Below are 17,359 nucleotides of genomic sequence, written 5' to 3'. Positions count from 1 at the left end.
TACTATGGACAATTTGGACAGGAGCCAATTAACCTACCAGCATGTCTTTGGAGTGTGGGAGGAAACCGGAGTACCCGGAGGAAACCCACGCAGGCACAGGGAGAACATGCAAACTCCAGGCAGGTGGTGCCATGGTTGGGATTTGAACCGGTTACCCTAGTACTGCCAGGCAGAAGTGCTAACCACTTAGCCACTGTACTGCCCGTGAAACATGGGAACATGGTACTTTGTAGCATGGTGCGGTTCAGAAGGAGGGAGCAACATGCTCCTCCCCCTCTCCCCCTCTCTTTTTCTATCCTGCCAGGTTGCTGGCTCAGATGAAGGTTTATTGTAATTTTTTTTTGGGGGGGCGGGTGTCTTCTATCTTTTATAGCCAGGGTGTACAATGTTAAGATCTCTTATATGAATGACTATAGGTATTGTTTTGTAATATATTTGTTCTGATTTTAATCAGATAATATTAAATCTGTTAATATTTATGTTTATAGTGGCATCAGCTAAATTTCGAAAAAATCTGATACATTTGTGGTGATGCCTGGGAGGGACTTATGTCCAGGGTGCAGGAAAAAGTAGCAAGAGGTCCTGATTTAGATGCATATTTATACCAAATAAAAAAAAATCTTACATGTTTTGATAGTCTGGTTACTTTGAGTAATATCTGGACACTCAGAGTTCAGATATTTCCCACTCCTCCCACCATAACTCCAAAGTTAAAACTGGCTTGAAAACCAAATTCGCTAATTTGTTATTTACATGTGATTTGGCTATTGAAGGACCATTATGACAGGGAAGTTCAACATTTTGATGATCAGATAAAGAAATCGTTTTTCAGAATATGGCCCTGAATGGACTGCCTAGTTTTGAGGAGAACCAGTTTGACTTACAAGAGTTTACTGAAGATTATAAGAGGATGATTATTGTAAGCAAGAACAAGACATTTATTAGGGGTTTGGTGGTGTACAACACTGGCCAAGAATAAACAAATGCAATGGCTTGGACAAGGACCTGTCTTCTCTTTCTTCTATTTCTTCATAGCACATTATTTTTTCTCAGTCATGGGACTCACAATAAGAAATAAGTTCAAAGGTGGTGGCGGGTATACTGTAGAACACATAACACTCGTTAAAGAAATCTAATTTACATAGAAATCCACCCTTGGGCACAACGTCCAGTAACAAGGGGTAAGGCCAGGTTCAGACCCAATTACAGGGGTCAACTCAAAATACATTCACACTGATGCAATGTGGTGATTCAATCAAGTAGCACAACATTTCACTTTTTCACAACCACTTGATGAGTCAGTAGTTCCTATGAACACTAATGTACCTCACCTAGTCATGTCTAGGGCACAGCGTAAATTAGAAGGAGTTGGTCAAGTAATGGATATGATCAATTAACCAAAAGTGGAGACAATCTTTAAAATTCAGAGTGTGATCCCTTTAAGTAAAACTCCCAATGTGGGGGGAAGCCAAAATGACACTACAGTATGAGATGACCTTAGACAAACCTGAACTAAAAGTTATCAACTTTTCCAGGTATTGTTTGACTGATGATAAGTTGGATGTTTTATAATTGGGTCCAAGATTTTGCCCTTACAATCATTTTGATTGTTACAAGGCAATAAAGAATATATACAGTATCTTTCTGATATAAAACTGACTTTCTGTCTGATGTACACTAAAGAGAAAACTCCATCTCAAGTGATTAAGATTGACAGAGAAATATGAAAAAACTTCTCTATCAAAGATTTTAGATCCCTCAAGTATCCAATGTCCTTATGGGAGGAGAGTAACCCTGAAGGGGAGGAATCTGGGGATTGTTCTACTGGTGGCCTGAGCAATCTTTCACCATGGCATTGCCCACACTCATTAAGGAAAAAAAAAATTTCAAGAACATCTTCCCCTCAAATGAATGGACATATCTGAGCTTTCTTGTTGCAGTCAGTGCACAATACTGAACAGTTAACATACCAGAAGTATCAGTAAAAAAAAGTATTGTTAGTCCAATGAAAAATCATATATTTCTTGAAGAAGAATTGTGGTATTGTGATTAAAAAAGAGCCAATATGGTGATCATTAACCATGACGGCTATCAGATAAATGTGTTGGAAAATCTTGTATAATTCTTAATGGTACCAATTAATTGATACATCAATGTTGCTTTAATTCCAACAAGAATTTTATGGGATTGTGGATAGGGCCTAACAACAACAAGGTATTTTTGACAAAGCAATATTGGATATCATTAAGGTGCAACATCCAAAACTTCCAACTTTTTACACCCTACCAAAAACCCACAAGAGTATAGTAGAACCCCCAGATAGTATTGGGAATAGGGTCGCTATCAAGGCCATACAAGTACCCATGAATGCCTTTCTTGTTACCGTTCATGTTGAAGCTTTTCATACTGTAGCTCAATTCCACATGGGAAAGGAATGGACATAATAGCAAGTTTCTCCAATAAAGGGATAGCTCTTTCTGCTGTTATAACTCTTTCATTTTGGATTTGCTTACATATAGTTTGACTAGAAATGTCTTCATTTGTTTCTGGATCCCGCTACCTCCAGGTGCAGGGGATGGCGATGGGGACACGGTGTGCTGGGGTGTATGCCAACCTGTATCTGGATGGGTGGGAGAGGAAACTCTTTTTTGGAGATTTGGATTCACCAGTGTGCCTGCACCATATTCTTGCATGTCACAAGTACATAAGCAATATTTTTATGATATGGGACAGTATTCATAGCAACATCAACAACTAACTGTGACCTCAACTGAACTGCTTAGAGCGCAGCTCCAAGCGCTGATCTGGTGATTCACACTGCTGGCTGGTGCCGGCATCCACACTGGAAAGCAACCAAAGCTAAAATAATAAATTAAAAATAAATAAGTGATGTAAGCGCTGATAAATAAAAGCTAAAAAAAATAAAAGAGTGACATAGCTGAATAAAACATCCATAATGAGTCCATATATGTAAAATCAATCAATTTGTAATAAAGATTCTTCCATAGTTCATGTGTTTTCTTCTTGTGCTGATATCCCAAATACCATCAAGTAAAATAGTGCACATAACATATAGTGCCACCTCAGTGCTCACAGAACTCCCACCTCAGAGCACATGGAAATACGCTTTATGATGTCAAATAGACAAAAGGATTCTTCACTTTTTTCAATCCACAACCTTGTGCTAGTAATCAAACACCTTTGAGATTTCAATAGATTGTCAGACCAGAGCCAGGGATCAGTCCCTTTAAGGGTGATGGAGGTCACACATTCCTATCCTTAAAAGGGAACAAAGGACACTCCCATGATGCAGTATTTACTAATATAAACATTTATTAAGAAGCAGTAATACACTCACATGAGTAAATGAATAAAATGCCATAAAATCATCAGATGCCGGCTTCACTTGTTGTCAGCTGAACTCAATATTCATGTCTGCCCAGAGCTAAGCCCCTTACGCGTTACATCACGCCCACGTGACTTCATCAGAGAGATGATTATCCCTCTGATGAAATAAACTTTGCTTGGGTCACTCATCACTGGTTTTGACTACTCTGTGACCAGAAGTGATGTGGAAGTGAGATAAAATTCTCAGTTTAATAGTCATTGTGCTCCTATTTTTAACATAATTGCTTTGAGGAACAGACCAGGTCAGATTTTAAAGGTTGTACATAGCCAAAACATTTTTAGATAAAGATTTAGAGGGAAGGATTAGAAACGTTGTCAAGTTTTTTTTACTCTGTATTCTTGCTATGTAGTTTTACTTTTTGTGTTTGTTTTGTTGAATACATAAATATACTATATATATACAGTATACCAGACACCATAATAAATAGGCTTTTACCTTAGCTGTACAGTCAGCATCTACTGTATACATATTTGGTCACATTCCTTACCTTGCAACTTCTCACGTTCCTTCTAGAGTAAACAACACCTGACCTGCAATAGCCAATAGTTGACTACCATTGGACAATGCAAGAGGAGGGGCAGGCATAAAGGCATGGTGGACAAGCAAGTTAGGCAAGTTCCCTCTTTGTTTACTGGTTTGAGGAAACATGGGGAAGAAAAGAAGGAAAGGGGAACTGGAGGAGTGATGAAAGGTGTAATGGCTTTTTTGGACACATTTCAACTTCCAGAAACCCCAGATACTTTCAGTGGGTGAGTAGATGTAAGACCATGTTATATCAATTGACACAAAATTATTTGGGTCCTTAGAAATGTGTATCATATGGGGTCATTTATGTCAGAAAGAGAGGATGAGTATTGAATTTTCATCCTCTTGGATGGTGGATCTGAGCCGCAAAGCCAAAATGAAGAAACAAGTGCAGTGCTCACTACAGGGAACAGATGTATCCAAGCATGGAATCCAAGAACAGGTGCTCTGGCTTAGAGTGTCCTCCACCCACTGCAGATAATGTGATAAGATAGAATGAGCCAGCAACTCTGATATCCCTGTTGAAGTTTTTATTGGTTAAATGGTAGTGACAATAAAAAGAGCGAACATGGGGGTGCATGCGCGACCAGGGATGATGTCGGACGCGGATTGCTGAGCTCCGCTCATCCCCGACCAGTAGTGACTCACCCGTTCCGCTCCACGGCATATTCTCTGCTACGGGTGAGTCACACAGTACAAGCACCCGGCCCAGCATAAGGGAGAGGCTTCCATGGGGAAGATAGGGCGCTGGAAGCCCCCCTCCCCGCAGCCGCAGGATCCGCGGCCCTCGCCGCTCCGACGCTTTTTGACTAGGCCGCAATCCCCGGCCTCAAGTAGTGTCAGGAGTCCGAGGAACGATCCCGGACCCCCAGTGGCCGCGGAGGGTACTGCACCCTGCACTCTAACAGAGCAGCTGACAGCCTCTGCTCTGATCCATCCACAAATGGAGGCTCCCGGACCCCCGGTGGCCGCGGAGGGTACTGCACCCTGCATTATAACAGAGCAGCTGACAGCCTCTGCTCTGATCCATCCCCAAAGGGAGGATTCTGATTCCCAAGCCACAGCAGGAGGGGTTATGGACCACCCTACACCAGGGTATCTTCCTCCCCCTAGCCAAAACCCTCAGCAGGCTATATTGTCCTCTACGCTTACAATTTCTGCGTTGGACGATAAGTTGCAAATCTTTTTACGTAATATCACCGCCTCCATAACCGCTGAAGTTGGTAAATTGGCTATAGATCTCAGAGGGGAAATAGCCCAGATTGGAGACCGCACGGATAAACTGGAAAACAAGTTTGATGATTTGGTGCAATACGTTCATGTCTTGGAGGAAGATAACGCATATCTGAAACACTCCATGTCCCAAATGCAGCTCCAACAAGAAGACCTGGAAAACAGGGAACGGCGCCAAAATATCCGTATTCGCGGTATGGCCGAATCTATTGCTGATGCACAACTACAACGCCACCTACTGTCCTTCTTCATCGCAACTGCTCCCATGATCCCAGAGGCAGATTGGCGAATGGACAGGGCTCATCGCTCTCTGGGCCCTAAACCTGTTGAGGGCTCCAGGCCACGCGACGTTATAGTCCGTTTCCACTACTTTCAAAGCAAAGAAGCCTTACTATCATCGGTTCGCCACAAATCCTCTTTGGAATTTAAAGGTGACAGACTCCAACTCTTCTGCGATCTTTCTCCGATTACTCTTGCCAAACGGCGTGCTCTGAAGCCGATCACCACACACCTTCAGCAACATCGTGTCCTGTATCGTTGGGGGTTTCCCTTCAAGCTGGTCGTTTCTAGGGACAATACTCAAGTTGTTCTCCGGGATCTTCATGAAGCGGACTCTTTCCTAAAACAGTTGGGACTTCCACCTTTATCGGATGATGTGTCCTCTTTGCCGCCTACCCCATCCCGTCCTTCCGCCACCCCCAACAAGATCTGGACACCAGTCCGCGGAGGTCGGAAGAGACTCTCACGCACCCCGCAACGTCCGCGTTCTTCTCGATCAAGTGATCCACCTGCCTGATGATTCTCAGGGGTGACCTTCTGTGGCTAATCTGGTGCTGTTCTCTCTCTCCTGTTTCATACATGGTTTTTATACCATGTATGAAATTTTTGTCATTTTGGCCGGCCAAACCCTTGTTGGGTGCATTTTTTGCTTCTGTTTCTCCTGGCCGGGTTTGACGACCTCCCGGTTGTGTCGGATGTCGTGCTACCCCCGATCTTGTCTAGCCATTGGCCTAGACGACTTGGACTTAGTTGACGTTCCCAAGTTTATATCCTTGCGGATACCTGTTTTTCACTGTATATTCTTTTCTTTTGTGTTATTTGCTTGTTTTATGTTTTTTGTTTTCTATTCTACTACATCGATGGTATTTCACTCATTTGTCATGGTAATACATGTAGTTCAGTTGTTGTTATTTCATAATGGCTTTGAGGTTTCTGTCGTATAATGTTAAGGGCCTCAACTCCATTCAAAAACGGTGGATGGCTTTGAAGGAATTTCGATCCTCAGGAGCAGACATTATTTTTGTCCAAGAGACCCATTTCAAATCATCTGGCTCCTTTCGTTTTGCCTCAAGATTTTTTTCCCAAGCCTATTCGGCCTTTGATCCTTCCGGGAAGGCCGGGGTGGCAATTTTGATTAGGTCACACTGCTCCCTTCGGGTTGTTTCCTCCAAGGTTGACCAACAGGGTCGCTTTATTATTTTGGAATGTATGCTTGGTGACACCCCCCTTGTTCTGTTGAATTTATACGCCCCAAATACGGGTCAATTGCAGTTCCTATTTCCCAAACACTCGCTGACCTAGATTCCATTTCCACTTCGCAGGTGATTGTTGGGGGTGATTTTAATTTGATTTTTTCTCCTCATAAAGACAGGAAGGTTCTTTTTGAGTCCACCCCCTCGAGGCGGCAATGCTCCTCTTCAAAATCTTTTCGTAGACTGATAAGGGAGCATCGTCTCTTCGACGCCTGGCGGATTAAACACCCCCTTCATAAACAATTCACTTTCTACTCCACCCCTCACCGTAGTTACTCTCGTCTAGATCATTTTTTCATCTCTGCCCCACTGCTTTCACTTCTGGTTTCTTCTGAAATCAACCCCATCACTTGGTCTGACCATGCCTCTTTGACTTTAAACCTTTTTTTTTCCTCCTGTTATACCCAAACCATGTCATTGGCGCCTTAATGAGACCTTTCTTTCCACAGACCATTTTAGAGATGAACTGTCGCAGGGACTTGATACCTACTTTACACACAATGTTGGCTCCGTTGCCTCTTCCTCAACTCTGTGGGAGGCCCATAAGGCGGTCTTTCGAGGACTCTGTATTTCTATGGGTTCTCATTTAAAAAAGTCCTCGGCGAGTGCTAGGGCCTCTCTTATACATCAGCTATCTTTTGCGGAACGACGGTTACTGGCCAAGCCGTCCATTTCTGGGCTCCAGAGGGTAACATCTCTACGGGACCGAATTAAAGTTCTCGACTCCAGTAAGACTGCACAATCCCTCCTCTGGGTTAAGCAGAAATTTTATGAATTTTCCAAGAAACCCCATCGTATGTTAGTCAATCGACTCAAAGCTCAGTCCCCTTCTACGATGCCTGACCTTTTAATACAGCCAAATGGAAGCCCTACCTATGACCCTCGGGATATGGCAACCCTTTTTGGCTCATTCTATGGGAAACTGTATAACTGTTTGACCCCAGACCTTCACCCGCCCCTCACACAGTCATCGTTTGATAATTTTTTTGACCCTTTGTCACTTCCGAGAATATCACCTTCAGACATTGCCACCCTTAATGCTGACATTACGCTAGAGGAATTACTGGACACAATTAAACATCTCCCTTCTCGTAAAGCCCCGGGACCGGATGGATTGCCCTACTCCTATTATAAATCTTTTATTGGTATTCTGGCACCTCATCTCCTCTCTTTTTATCGAGATCTTTTCAAGGGGGTCACACCCCAGACTGAATTCTCCCATGCATATATCTCGGTTATCCCTAAACCCGATAAGGATCACTCTATTGTAGACAACTACCGCCCCATTGCCCTACTTAATTCTGATTATAAGATTTTCACTAAAATTTTGGCCAACCGACTGTCCGGAATTATTTCCATACTCATACATAGGGACCAAGTGGGCTTTGTACCTGCCAGACATGCTGCAGATAATACCAGGAGATCTATTGATCTGGTTGACTTGGTTAACCGATCCTCTACCCCTGCTGTGTTATTGAGCTTAGATGCTCAAAAAGCTTTCGACCGTTTAAGTTGACCTTATATGTTCATGGTCTTGGAGAGATTTGGTTTTAGAGGCCCATTTGTAGCAGCCTTGAAGGCCCTTTATTCATCCCCCTTCTCGCAGGTCAGATTAGCTTCTTTTCTTTCACTTCCCTTTCAGATGTCAAATGGCACACGTCAGGGTTTCCCACTCTCTCCCTTGCTGTTCATTCTTTGTCTGGAACCATTAGCCATCGCCATCAGGTCGAATCCAGATATTCGTGGGATACAATCCCATTCCCATGAGTACAAGTTATCGTTATTTGCAGATGACATCCTCCTCACACTTACGAGCCCCCACACCTCCTTACCGATTTTGCATGAGACTCTGAAACAATTTGGGGCTATATCAGGCTACAAAGTCAACACGTCCAAAACTGAGGCACTCCCAATACATGTTCCACCTGCTGTTCTAACCTCGCTTCAGCAAGCCTTTCCCTACCGGTGGTGCACCCACTCTTTAAAATATTTAGGTACTAATCTTACTTCCTCTTACCAATCCATATACGAGGCCAATTTCCCCCCACTATTTATAGCAATTTCTCGCTCTCTGAAACATTGGGATACCTTGCCCATCTCTTTCCTCGGACGCATCAACGTCTTAAAAATGACCGTGTTACCCAAACTTTTATACCTGTTTGCAACTCTCCCCGTCCCCGTTCCTATGTCCAAACTTCACTCCCTTCAGAAATCTTTCCTACATTTTATTTGGCACAATAAGCGGCACAGGATTGAACGTTCTGTTCTGCTCTCCCCGCGTTCTAGGGGGGGATTGGGGGCGCTGGATATAATAACATACTACTATCCAACTCACCTTCGTTTTCTCATGTCATGGTCCACCGACCATCCTCCCAACACATGGACTGAGATCGAATCATTGCAACTGTCCCCAGCTCATCCATGTTCCCTCCTTTGGTTGACCTCAGCAGTGGATGTCTCTTCCTTCCGCCACCTATTCCTTGGTCCCATGCATTTTTCACTGACTGTTTGGCAGAAATGTAAGGCTAAATTTACACTGGCCTCTGATTGCTCCCCACTGACAAATATCCTCTATAACCCTAATCTTCCAGATAATATGGCCATGTCCCGGATGTCTCTTTGGGTAGTAGCTAACCTTTTTCAATTGCGTCACTTGGTACACCCGGTGACTCGTAAGTTACACTCATTCCCGGATCTTCAGAAAAAGGCTCCTCTACCTCCTCATCACCTATATATATACCTTCAAATACGCCATTTTTTTTCTACCTTATCACCCTCATTGATCCTGGGGAAGCCTACTCCCTTCGAACGTTTATGTATGCAGGGTCCCCACCAAAGGGGTATTATCTCTAATACATATAAACTCCTTATGGATGCCCCCCCTTTATCCAATGACACTCACCTTTACATGCGTAGGTGGTCTCAATTTGTACAACGTGATATTGATTTATTAACGTGGAAGAAAATCTGGGAAAATGCATCTAGATCTTCTGTCTGTGTGGTTTTTAGGGAAAATATATACAAGATCATGATGTTATGGTACAAAACACCTGAAGTTCTTCATGCTTATAATCCGAATGCTTCTCCTGCCTGCTGGCGCTGTAGTAGAGATCTTGGTTCTCTCTACCATATCTTTTGGACATGCAGCTCCATTGCCCCTTTTTGGGAAGAGGTCCGCTCCTTGTTGCAATCGTTGTTGCATATCTCTCTCCCATTTGACCCACTGCATTTTTTGCTGGGCTTGCCATTCCCGGGTCTACCTAAACCAGCTAGAAAACTTGCTGTACATGTTCTGACCGCGGCCAGGAGAAGCATTCCTATGTGTTGGTTATCTTTTACTCCCCCTTCATTGCCGATTTTGTACAAACTTGTTGCTGATGTAAGACAGATGGAATATTTGACTGCGTTACATAATTGTTCGTTTGCTGTGTTTGAGATGATTTGGCTCCCGTGGGATACCTTCATTTCCTCTATGCCGGCCCAAAATGTAAGACCCTGATTACTTTCGCACTGTTATTATATGATTCCACTGGTCCTGATCATATGTAGTTTTACCATCGATGTACCTTTCTGATATGCTTTTTTTTATTTTTTTTCCTTATCTTTTTTAAAAATATACTGTTTGTACTCACATGAAAACCAATAAAAATTGTTATAACAAAAAAAAAAAGAGCGAACATTTATCAGTGAGTAGCCTTAATCATAGCATATTTAATGAATAAGGCTACTCACCCATGCTTGTTAGCTCTTTTTTAATGTCACTACCATGTAGTCAATAAAGACTTCAACATGGATATCCGAGTTGCCGGCTCATTCTATCATTTCACAAACGCCAAAATGGCAGATGTTCTGTAACCATCCCAGAGGAAGTCTAATGTTACACTTTAAGGATGTCCCTTTGAAACGCCTAACTGTGGTGTTTCCTGATGGAAGGGATCCCTTTGCTGCACATTGTACCTAAACAAGTCATTCTTGATGGTAAGAATCAAAGGTGCTGTCTAGTAATAACATATTCCCTTTCTAGCACCTCTCTTCTTTCTCCTCCTTTGTGTAACAAAAAAGAAAACATGCAATTAATAAAGAGCTAAAATTCCAATTTTGAATTAATAAATCTATGCGCAACATCTGTCTCTTTTTTCTTTTACCAAACTGCGGTGCTACTGGTCAACGTTTGCCCAACCATACTTGAGAGTTGTAAGAATTGTATTAGAAAGACTGCTTACTGCAATTTTTGACTCTGCTTTTACCTGTTGGTGCCACCAAAAAATTGTAATGTAGTGGCCTTTTTTTCCCTTCTCAAACATATAGGGTTTGTAGTGGATTGTGATAGACAGTCCACGTTCTATTAGATGATTAGTAAAATGACAATTTTATAGTCTTGCTACTTTCAGCTTCTTGCTCTTTAAAATTCCTTACTCTCTTAAGTAAACAATCAGATATAGGTTGACAGAACAATGATGATAATTAAGAAGGCGCCTTTATCCAGAGTCTCACCCAGGTGACTCAATAGGAGAAAAGTATCTTTTAATGTAAACAACCCCCATAAAAGGGAATGAGTTGTTTTGGGGAAAATGATTGGAAGATATCAACACGGATGGAAGAACACGCAGAAACCCAGTGGACTTTTCACCCAATCAATGTAAATGCTTTGCCTGCATCATAAGCCCTATAAATGATACTGTTAGTTCCTCAATAAAACAGAATTTTAGGAAGTTGGCAAACTGCAACAGTGCCAGTATCTTACTTCCACGTGCACGTATTCTCACATTAATTTGGCTCACTGGTAGATCACAGTAAATGGTCTGTAAGTGACCTAGTCCAAAACATTTTGGCGCCCAACGTGGGGCCTGGGTTCTGAACACTGGATCAGCCGACCGAGAGTGGATGAGGGGGACCGTGGAGCATTCCAGACGCGGAGACTGATCACCTCTGAAAGCGGTAAGTGAATTTTTATGTTTAATAATTCCTTACCTGCGTAGTCTGGAATTGCCCAGCGGGACTACTCACCCGTCTGGCTGTCCGTTGGTCAGCAAAGAGGACAGGTATACTTGCCCGGGGCTCCTTTGAACCCACCTGTCTGCGTAACGTCATCTACCAGTGTGATATGACTTGTCTTTTGTGTTGTCTGTGTGTACCAATGTGATTGGTTGGGTTGTTGTTGATGCGCCTGTGAGGGAGGGGAGAATTACGGCACAATATTCCTCGTCAGGAGTGGACAGGATACACCCTGATTTGAGAGAGGGTGCCGGGAACTAGCAGTCGCAGTAATGGCGACACGAGGGGACTCGCAGTCGCAGTAATGGTGACACGAGGGGAACTGAACTCGCAGTCGCAGTAATGGTGTCACAAGGGGACTCGCAGTCGCAGTAATGGCGACACGAGGGAAAAAAAACACAGCCAGGGATTGGCTTTGTGGGGGAAAAAAAAAATTTACTCCCGACAGGCGTGTCTTGCTACTTTCAGCTTCTTGTTCTTTAAAATTCCTTACTCTCTTAAGTAAACAATCAGATATAGGTTGACAGAACAATGATGATAATTAAGATGGCGCCTTTATCCGGAGTCTCACCCTAGGTGACTCATTAGGAGAAAAGTATCTTTTAATGTAAACAACCCCCATAAAAGGGAATGAGTCGTTTTGGGGAAAATGATTGGAAGATATCAACACGGATGGAAGAACACGCAGAAACCCAGTGGACTTTTCACCCAATCAATGTAAATGCTTTGCCTGCATCATAAGCCCTATAAATAATACTGTTAGTTCTTCAATAAAACAGAATTTTAGGAAGTTGGCAAACTGCAACAGTGCCAGTGTCTTACTTCCACGTGTACGTATTCTCACATTAATTTGGCTGACTGGTAGATCACGGTAAATGGTCTGTAAGTGACCTAGTCAGGTTTAGCTTTAATTTTATTTTAGAAAGACACTACCCTATGGCTTAAATCTCTGATTTAATGCCTGTTGATGCTACCTTTAAACTGTGATACCACTTGCTAGTTTTTACCCCTCCATACATTTAAGTTCTGTAGCAGCAATTTGTTTTGGGGGGAGACACATGCATATACCTTGTGTATTCATATTTAGGCATGTTTTATCTGCTTCAAAAATTGATGTGCCACTTTATATCCACCCAAACTTAATGTTTTCAGCTTCCGTTGGAAAAATAGTCACCTGCTGTGCTCTTATTACCCAAAAATAAAAGAAGACTTTATTATCACCAAATAAAACCAATGGCCACCCCAACAATACACAATTGCTTTATTACACTCCCATTAAAAACAAAAAAAACTTAAGTGACTATTTCTCCAATCAACTCTAACCTAAGAGAAGTTGAAAAAGTAAAATAATCAGCTAAAGAGTTAACAGCCGAAGAGCTTGCAGTCAATCACTTGTTAAAAAAACAAAGCTACTGCCGCTTAGTAATCCAGTCCAAAATCACACGGAGTTCAGCTTTAACCTCTTTGGATGCCTAAATAATAATGGTTAAAAGATCAAGTCAAAGAATCTAAAACTAGACACCTAACATGGACTATGAAGCCCTTGTTCTAGTCCACTAGTTTCAGTGTACATTAAGTGTTTTAACATTTCTTAAAAACATTTTAAAGCTTTTTCTAATCTCATGGTTTCTCAGACTGTAGATAATAGGATTCATCAGTGGAGTTGTTACAATGTAGAAGAAAGTCATAAATTTGTTTGTATTAGGTGATTTTTTATCAGATGGTGTCAAATATATAGTCATCAAGCTCCCATAATATGTGCACACAGTGGTCAGGTGCGAGCTACATGTGGAAAAGGCTTTCCATCTTCCATTGGTTGAAGAAAGTTGTAATATAGCAAAGGAGATGAAGACATAGGTCACAATAATAAAGGCAAAAGGAAGACAAATACCTAAAATGGAAAGAATAAGATCAACTAATACAAAAAGGGAACTATCTGAGGTAGAGAGCTCTATCACTGGACCAGTATCGCAAAAGAAGTGGTCAATGTTATTCCCAGCACAAAAATGTAGCTGATACACCAAAACAAATTCACCCGACACAAAGACAACCAACAGCCAGGTCCAAAGAACTATCTGAAGACACATATGGGGCTCCATGATTGAATGATAATGCATTGGGTTACATATGGCCAAATATCGATCATAGGACATAATTGCAATAAGTAAACATTGCATAATTCCAACAATAGCGTAGCAATGCGTCTGAATAATACAGGCAGTAACAGAAATTGTAATTCCATCCTTTAATATAACTTCTAACATCATTGGGATAATGGTGGTGGTTAATATTAGGTCAGATATTGCCAAGTGCTTGAGGAAGTAGAACATTGGGATTTTAAGATGGTCATTAATCGAAATTAGAACAATGATGGTGAGGTTCCCATTTAATGCCACTACATAGCATAGGAAAAACACAATGAAGAGAAGGGTTTTCAATGTATGGAAGTTTTGAAATCCAAGAAGTATAAACTCAGCTACTTCAGTTTGGTTGTCTTCACACATGTCTTTAGGAAAGAGTCAGCACAAGAACATAAAAATGGTCATCCTCCTGCAGGGAAGTTCAACCTTTTTAATATAGTATCTTTAACAAGATGAGCTAAAGGTTAACTGTGCTTTTGTGAAAAAAAAGTATAGCATATATAATTTCTACCCAGGCCATTGTATAATTTAATTGCATAAAAAATTACCTGCAGTCCCTGTAATTTTCTTTATAATTCAATGCAATCTAGCAACCTGAACACTCCAGAAAACATAATTTCCTACTTTTGTGATTAGCTCACTGTTTTTCTCAGATTGCCCATGACATAGCACTATGGTGGTCAGCTACACAGGTATTCACACTCGAGCATGTTCTGACATGTTCTAACTTGCACTCGCCTAGATCGCAGACCAGTTGGCTCAGTCTTTACAGAGTAGTAGAAGAAATAACATGTGTGCATGGTCCTGTTGGCCGGAAATGAGTGGCAGGAATATGGGGAAATGGACTAACAACACATTTTGTATGAAAATTGACAAACATCTAACAGAAACTTTAGCTATGTTACAACAGGCTTATGGTGAACATTAAATGAAAAAAAACATAGGTAGTTTAAGGAGGGATGGGCAGATGTCCATGATGACACAAGAAGTGGGCAGCCAAAAAGCAAAGGATGGATGCAAATGTAGAAAATGAAAAGGTTACATAAATCTGTTTGCAGGAGAATATTGTAACTCATGCCTGACAAGTGTATTCTCAGCCATGACAGTGCTCCTGCACATGATGCTTTAAGTGTTTGTAAGTTCCTGGCTCAGAAATCCATTCTGAATCTTAACCAACCAAATTATTCCCCTGACTTAGCACCCTGTGACTTTTTGCTGCTTCTGAAATGAAAAAAATGCCTTAAAAGGACACAGATTTGATCACAGTCTGGACTCATTTCACAAGAAATTAGAGGGCCAATCATCAAGCATCAATGTTGTCACAAGGGTGCTCCATCAGTGTATTCCATGAGCTGATTGTGGCTATAGATAAGATAAAATGTATCTAAAACCAAGCGCATAAATATAATATGTTGAAGTTTACCAGTTTAGTCCCCAGATGTGGATACTGTATTTGTTTTATATTTTGTGTTTTTTATTCCTATTATGGTCTGCTGATCCTGCCAGGAACATACTTCCTGTCCTAGGAGGAAACTCACAGTACTGTATCTACTAGAATTTTTGTCTTAGCAAAGGAAACATGAAATCAAATAACCAGTTGCAGCCCAAGGACAACCCTGTACGTTTTGAGGTTTTGAGTGGTTATACCGGGGTCATAGTTGCAGCTGCAGCCATGATCCCAGTATCCTTTTTTCAGCTGCCGATGATGAATAAAGTAAAAGCAATCTGATTGGCTAATTAGCCACTGGGTTGCTTTTAGATGCTGCAGAAGGGGGTCCTTACCTCTTTTTGCCTTTAGCTTTCTACCCAGGCTCTACCGTCACATTGAAGGGGTTCTGATGGCTGACCATAGAAATGACCAAGTATTGAAACTTCCACAATCATCTCTACAGTCCAAGAAACCAAAAGCAACAAATATTTTGTCACTTCTGACTTCCGCCTAATGAAAACAGACCATTACTAGTCAGTGAAAGCATCAGATAGAACCGATGTGGGTTTTATTTGATGCTTTGAAGAACAGAGGAGAAAGACCTGTCACTGCTCCGACTATCACAAGGGATGGTGTTTATCCCTTGCAATAGCCATAAAAGTGATTAAAAAGTTAACGCGCCCCCATCCCCTTGCACTCAAGGGCAAAAACAAACACATACATAGGTCATACATGCACATGGGAATGGTGTTTGCTCTGCAAATGTAAGGTATCTCCACAAATGTTAAAGCAAGAGCAATAATTCTAGCACCAGACCTCCTGTGTAATTCTAAACTGGTAACCTGTAAAGGCTTTTAAAGCATAACCCATGAAGATTTTTAAGTACTTTAGTTTGTTGCCATTCCACAAGCATGTGCAATTTTAAAACATGACATGATAGGTATCTATTTGCTCAGTATATTGTATGTAGAATTATTCTCATCAATCTTTGTTCCAGGAAAGCCTACAATCCAAGGTCCCCACCACATCCAATGCCTCTTTAGTGAGACACCAATTATCCTACCACTACGGAGAAGGAAATCCAAATAAACAAAGATTTGTTTTTGGATTGCCTGGTTCTTCTGTGAAAACATACCAGTAGGTCAAATGTTGTCCCACCAAATGGTCACAGGGTGTGGTGGAAACCTTGGGATAGATTCCTTGCAGACAATGTCTCAAGTCTAAGGCAAATTCAAGACATAAAGATGCATGACACAATTATTAGCCCTTTAACCATGAGGATGACACTTATGTTTATCTACAAAGCTTCCAGAAATGTAAGTATTTGCTTAACTTCCACTGCTGATTTATCAAAAACCATAGAAATGAAGTGTCTCTCTTGTTCAGTCAGTCTTCCCTACAACACTGATCTTGCTTCATATGTGACAAATTTACTTCAAGCATTTTGTAATATTGTATTAGTATGTAGTGTATGTGTGTAATACAGAAGGTGGAGGATCTAATGGTCATGTGTACCTATAATGATAGCAGAGGAACAGCATTGAAGTAGACTTACGTTGAGTTACTCTGAGCTGAAGAGGTGTGATGGAATCTCAGCATTCCGATGCCATGTCTACACCTTGCACTGATTTTCTAATGTCTTGCTTTCACAGAAAGATTTCCCAGGTTCTCCTTTTATTTCAGTTGGCATTTCCTTGAGGATGTGTCTTGTGTGAGTATTATTATCCTTACCCCAGGTGCTATCAAATTGTCAAGTGGGTATTTTAATTCTAATTATCATGCAGAGAACAAATAAATAACAGAATGTATTTGTAATGTCTCTGGGGTCTACTCAGCCTACTATGAAATAAATGGAATTACTTCATCCACCATAATCCTATCCCATGATTAAAGAATTTTGAAATTTAAATTTAGATGGCTATCACTAAATTGTTTTCATCTCTAAATAAAATCTCTATTTTACTATTTGTAATACTCTGGTATGTTGGTGCAGGTTGGGATTCCTGCTCAGGAGTGATGTGGATTAGAGATGTGCACTGTAGTGATTTTGACTCATAAATTATTAAAATAAATATCATTCCTCAAAAGATAGTTA

At 41.3% G+C, this 17,359-nt stretch overlaps 1 protein-coding gene across 1 annotated transcript; it reads right to left on the bottom strand.

Annotated features, from left to right (window-relative positions):
- Positions 1–12,938: 12,938 nt before the first annotated feature.
- Positions 12,939–14,229, bottom strand: LOC149452518 (olfactory receptor 10A3-like). The gene has a single exon (XM_089689182.1). The coding sequence runs from the start codon at positions 14,196–14,198 to the stop codon at positions 13,257–13,259; it is 942 nt and encodes a 313-aa protein (XP_089545308.1). The 5' UTR covers positions 14,199–14,229; the 3' UTR covers positions 12,939–13,256.
- Positions 14,230–17,359: the final 3,130 nt, after the last annotated feature.

The sequence above is a fragment of the Staurois parvus genome, unplaced genomic scaffold (assembly GCF_062004578.1).
Source record: "Staurois parvus isolate SC_StPar_1 unplaced genomic scaffold, SC_StPar_1.0 ptg000470l, whole genome shotgun sequence".
Taxonomy (NCBI): Eukaryota; Metazoa; Chordata; class Amphibia; order Anura; family Ranidae; genus Staurois; species Staurois parvus.
This window is presented reverse-complemented; position numbering and strand designations above follow the sequence as displayed.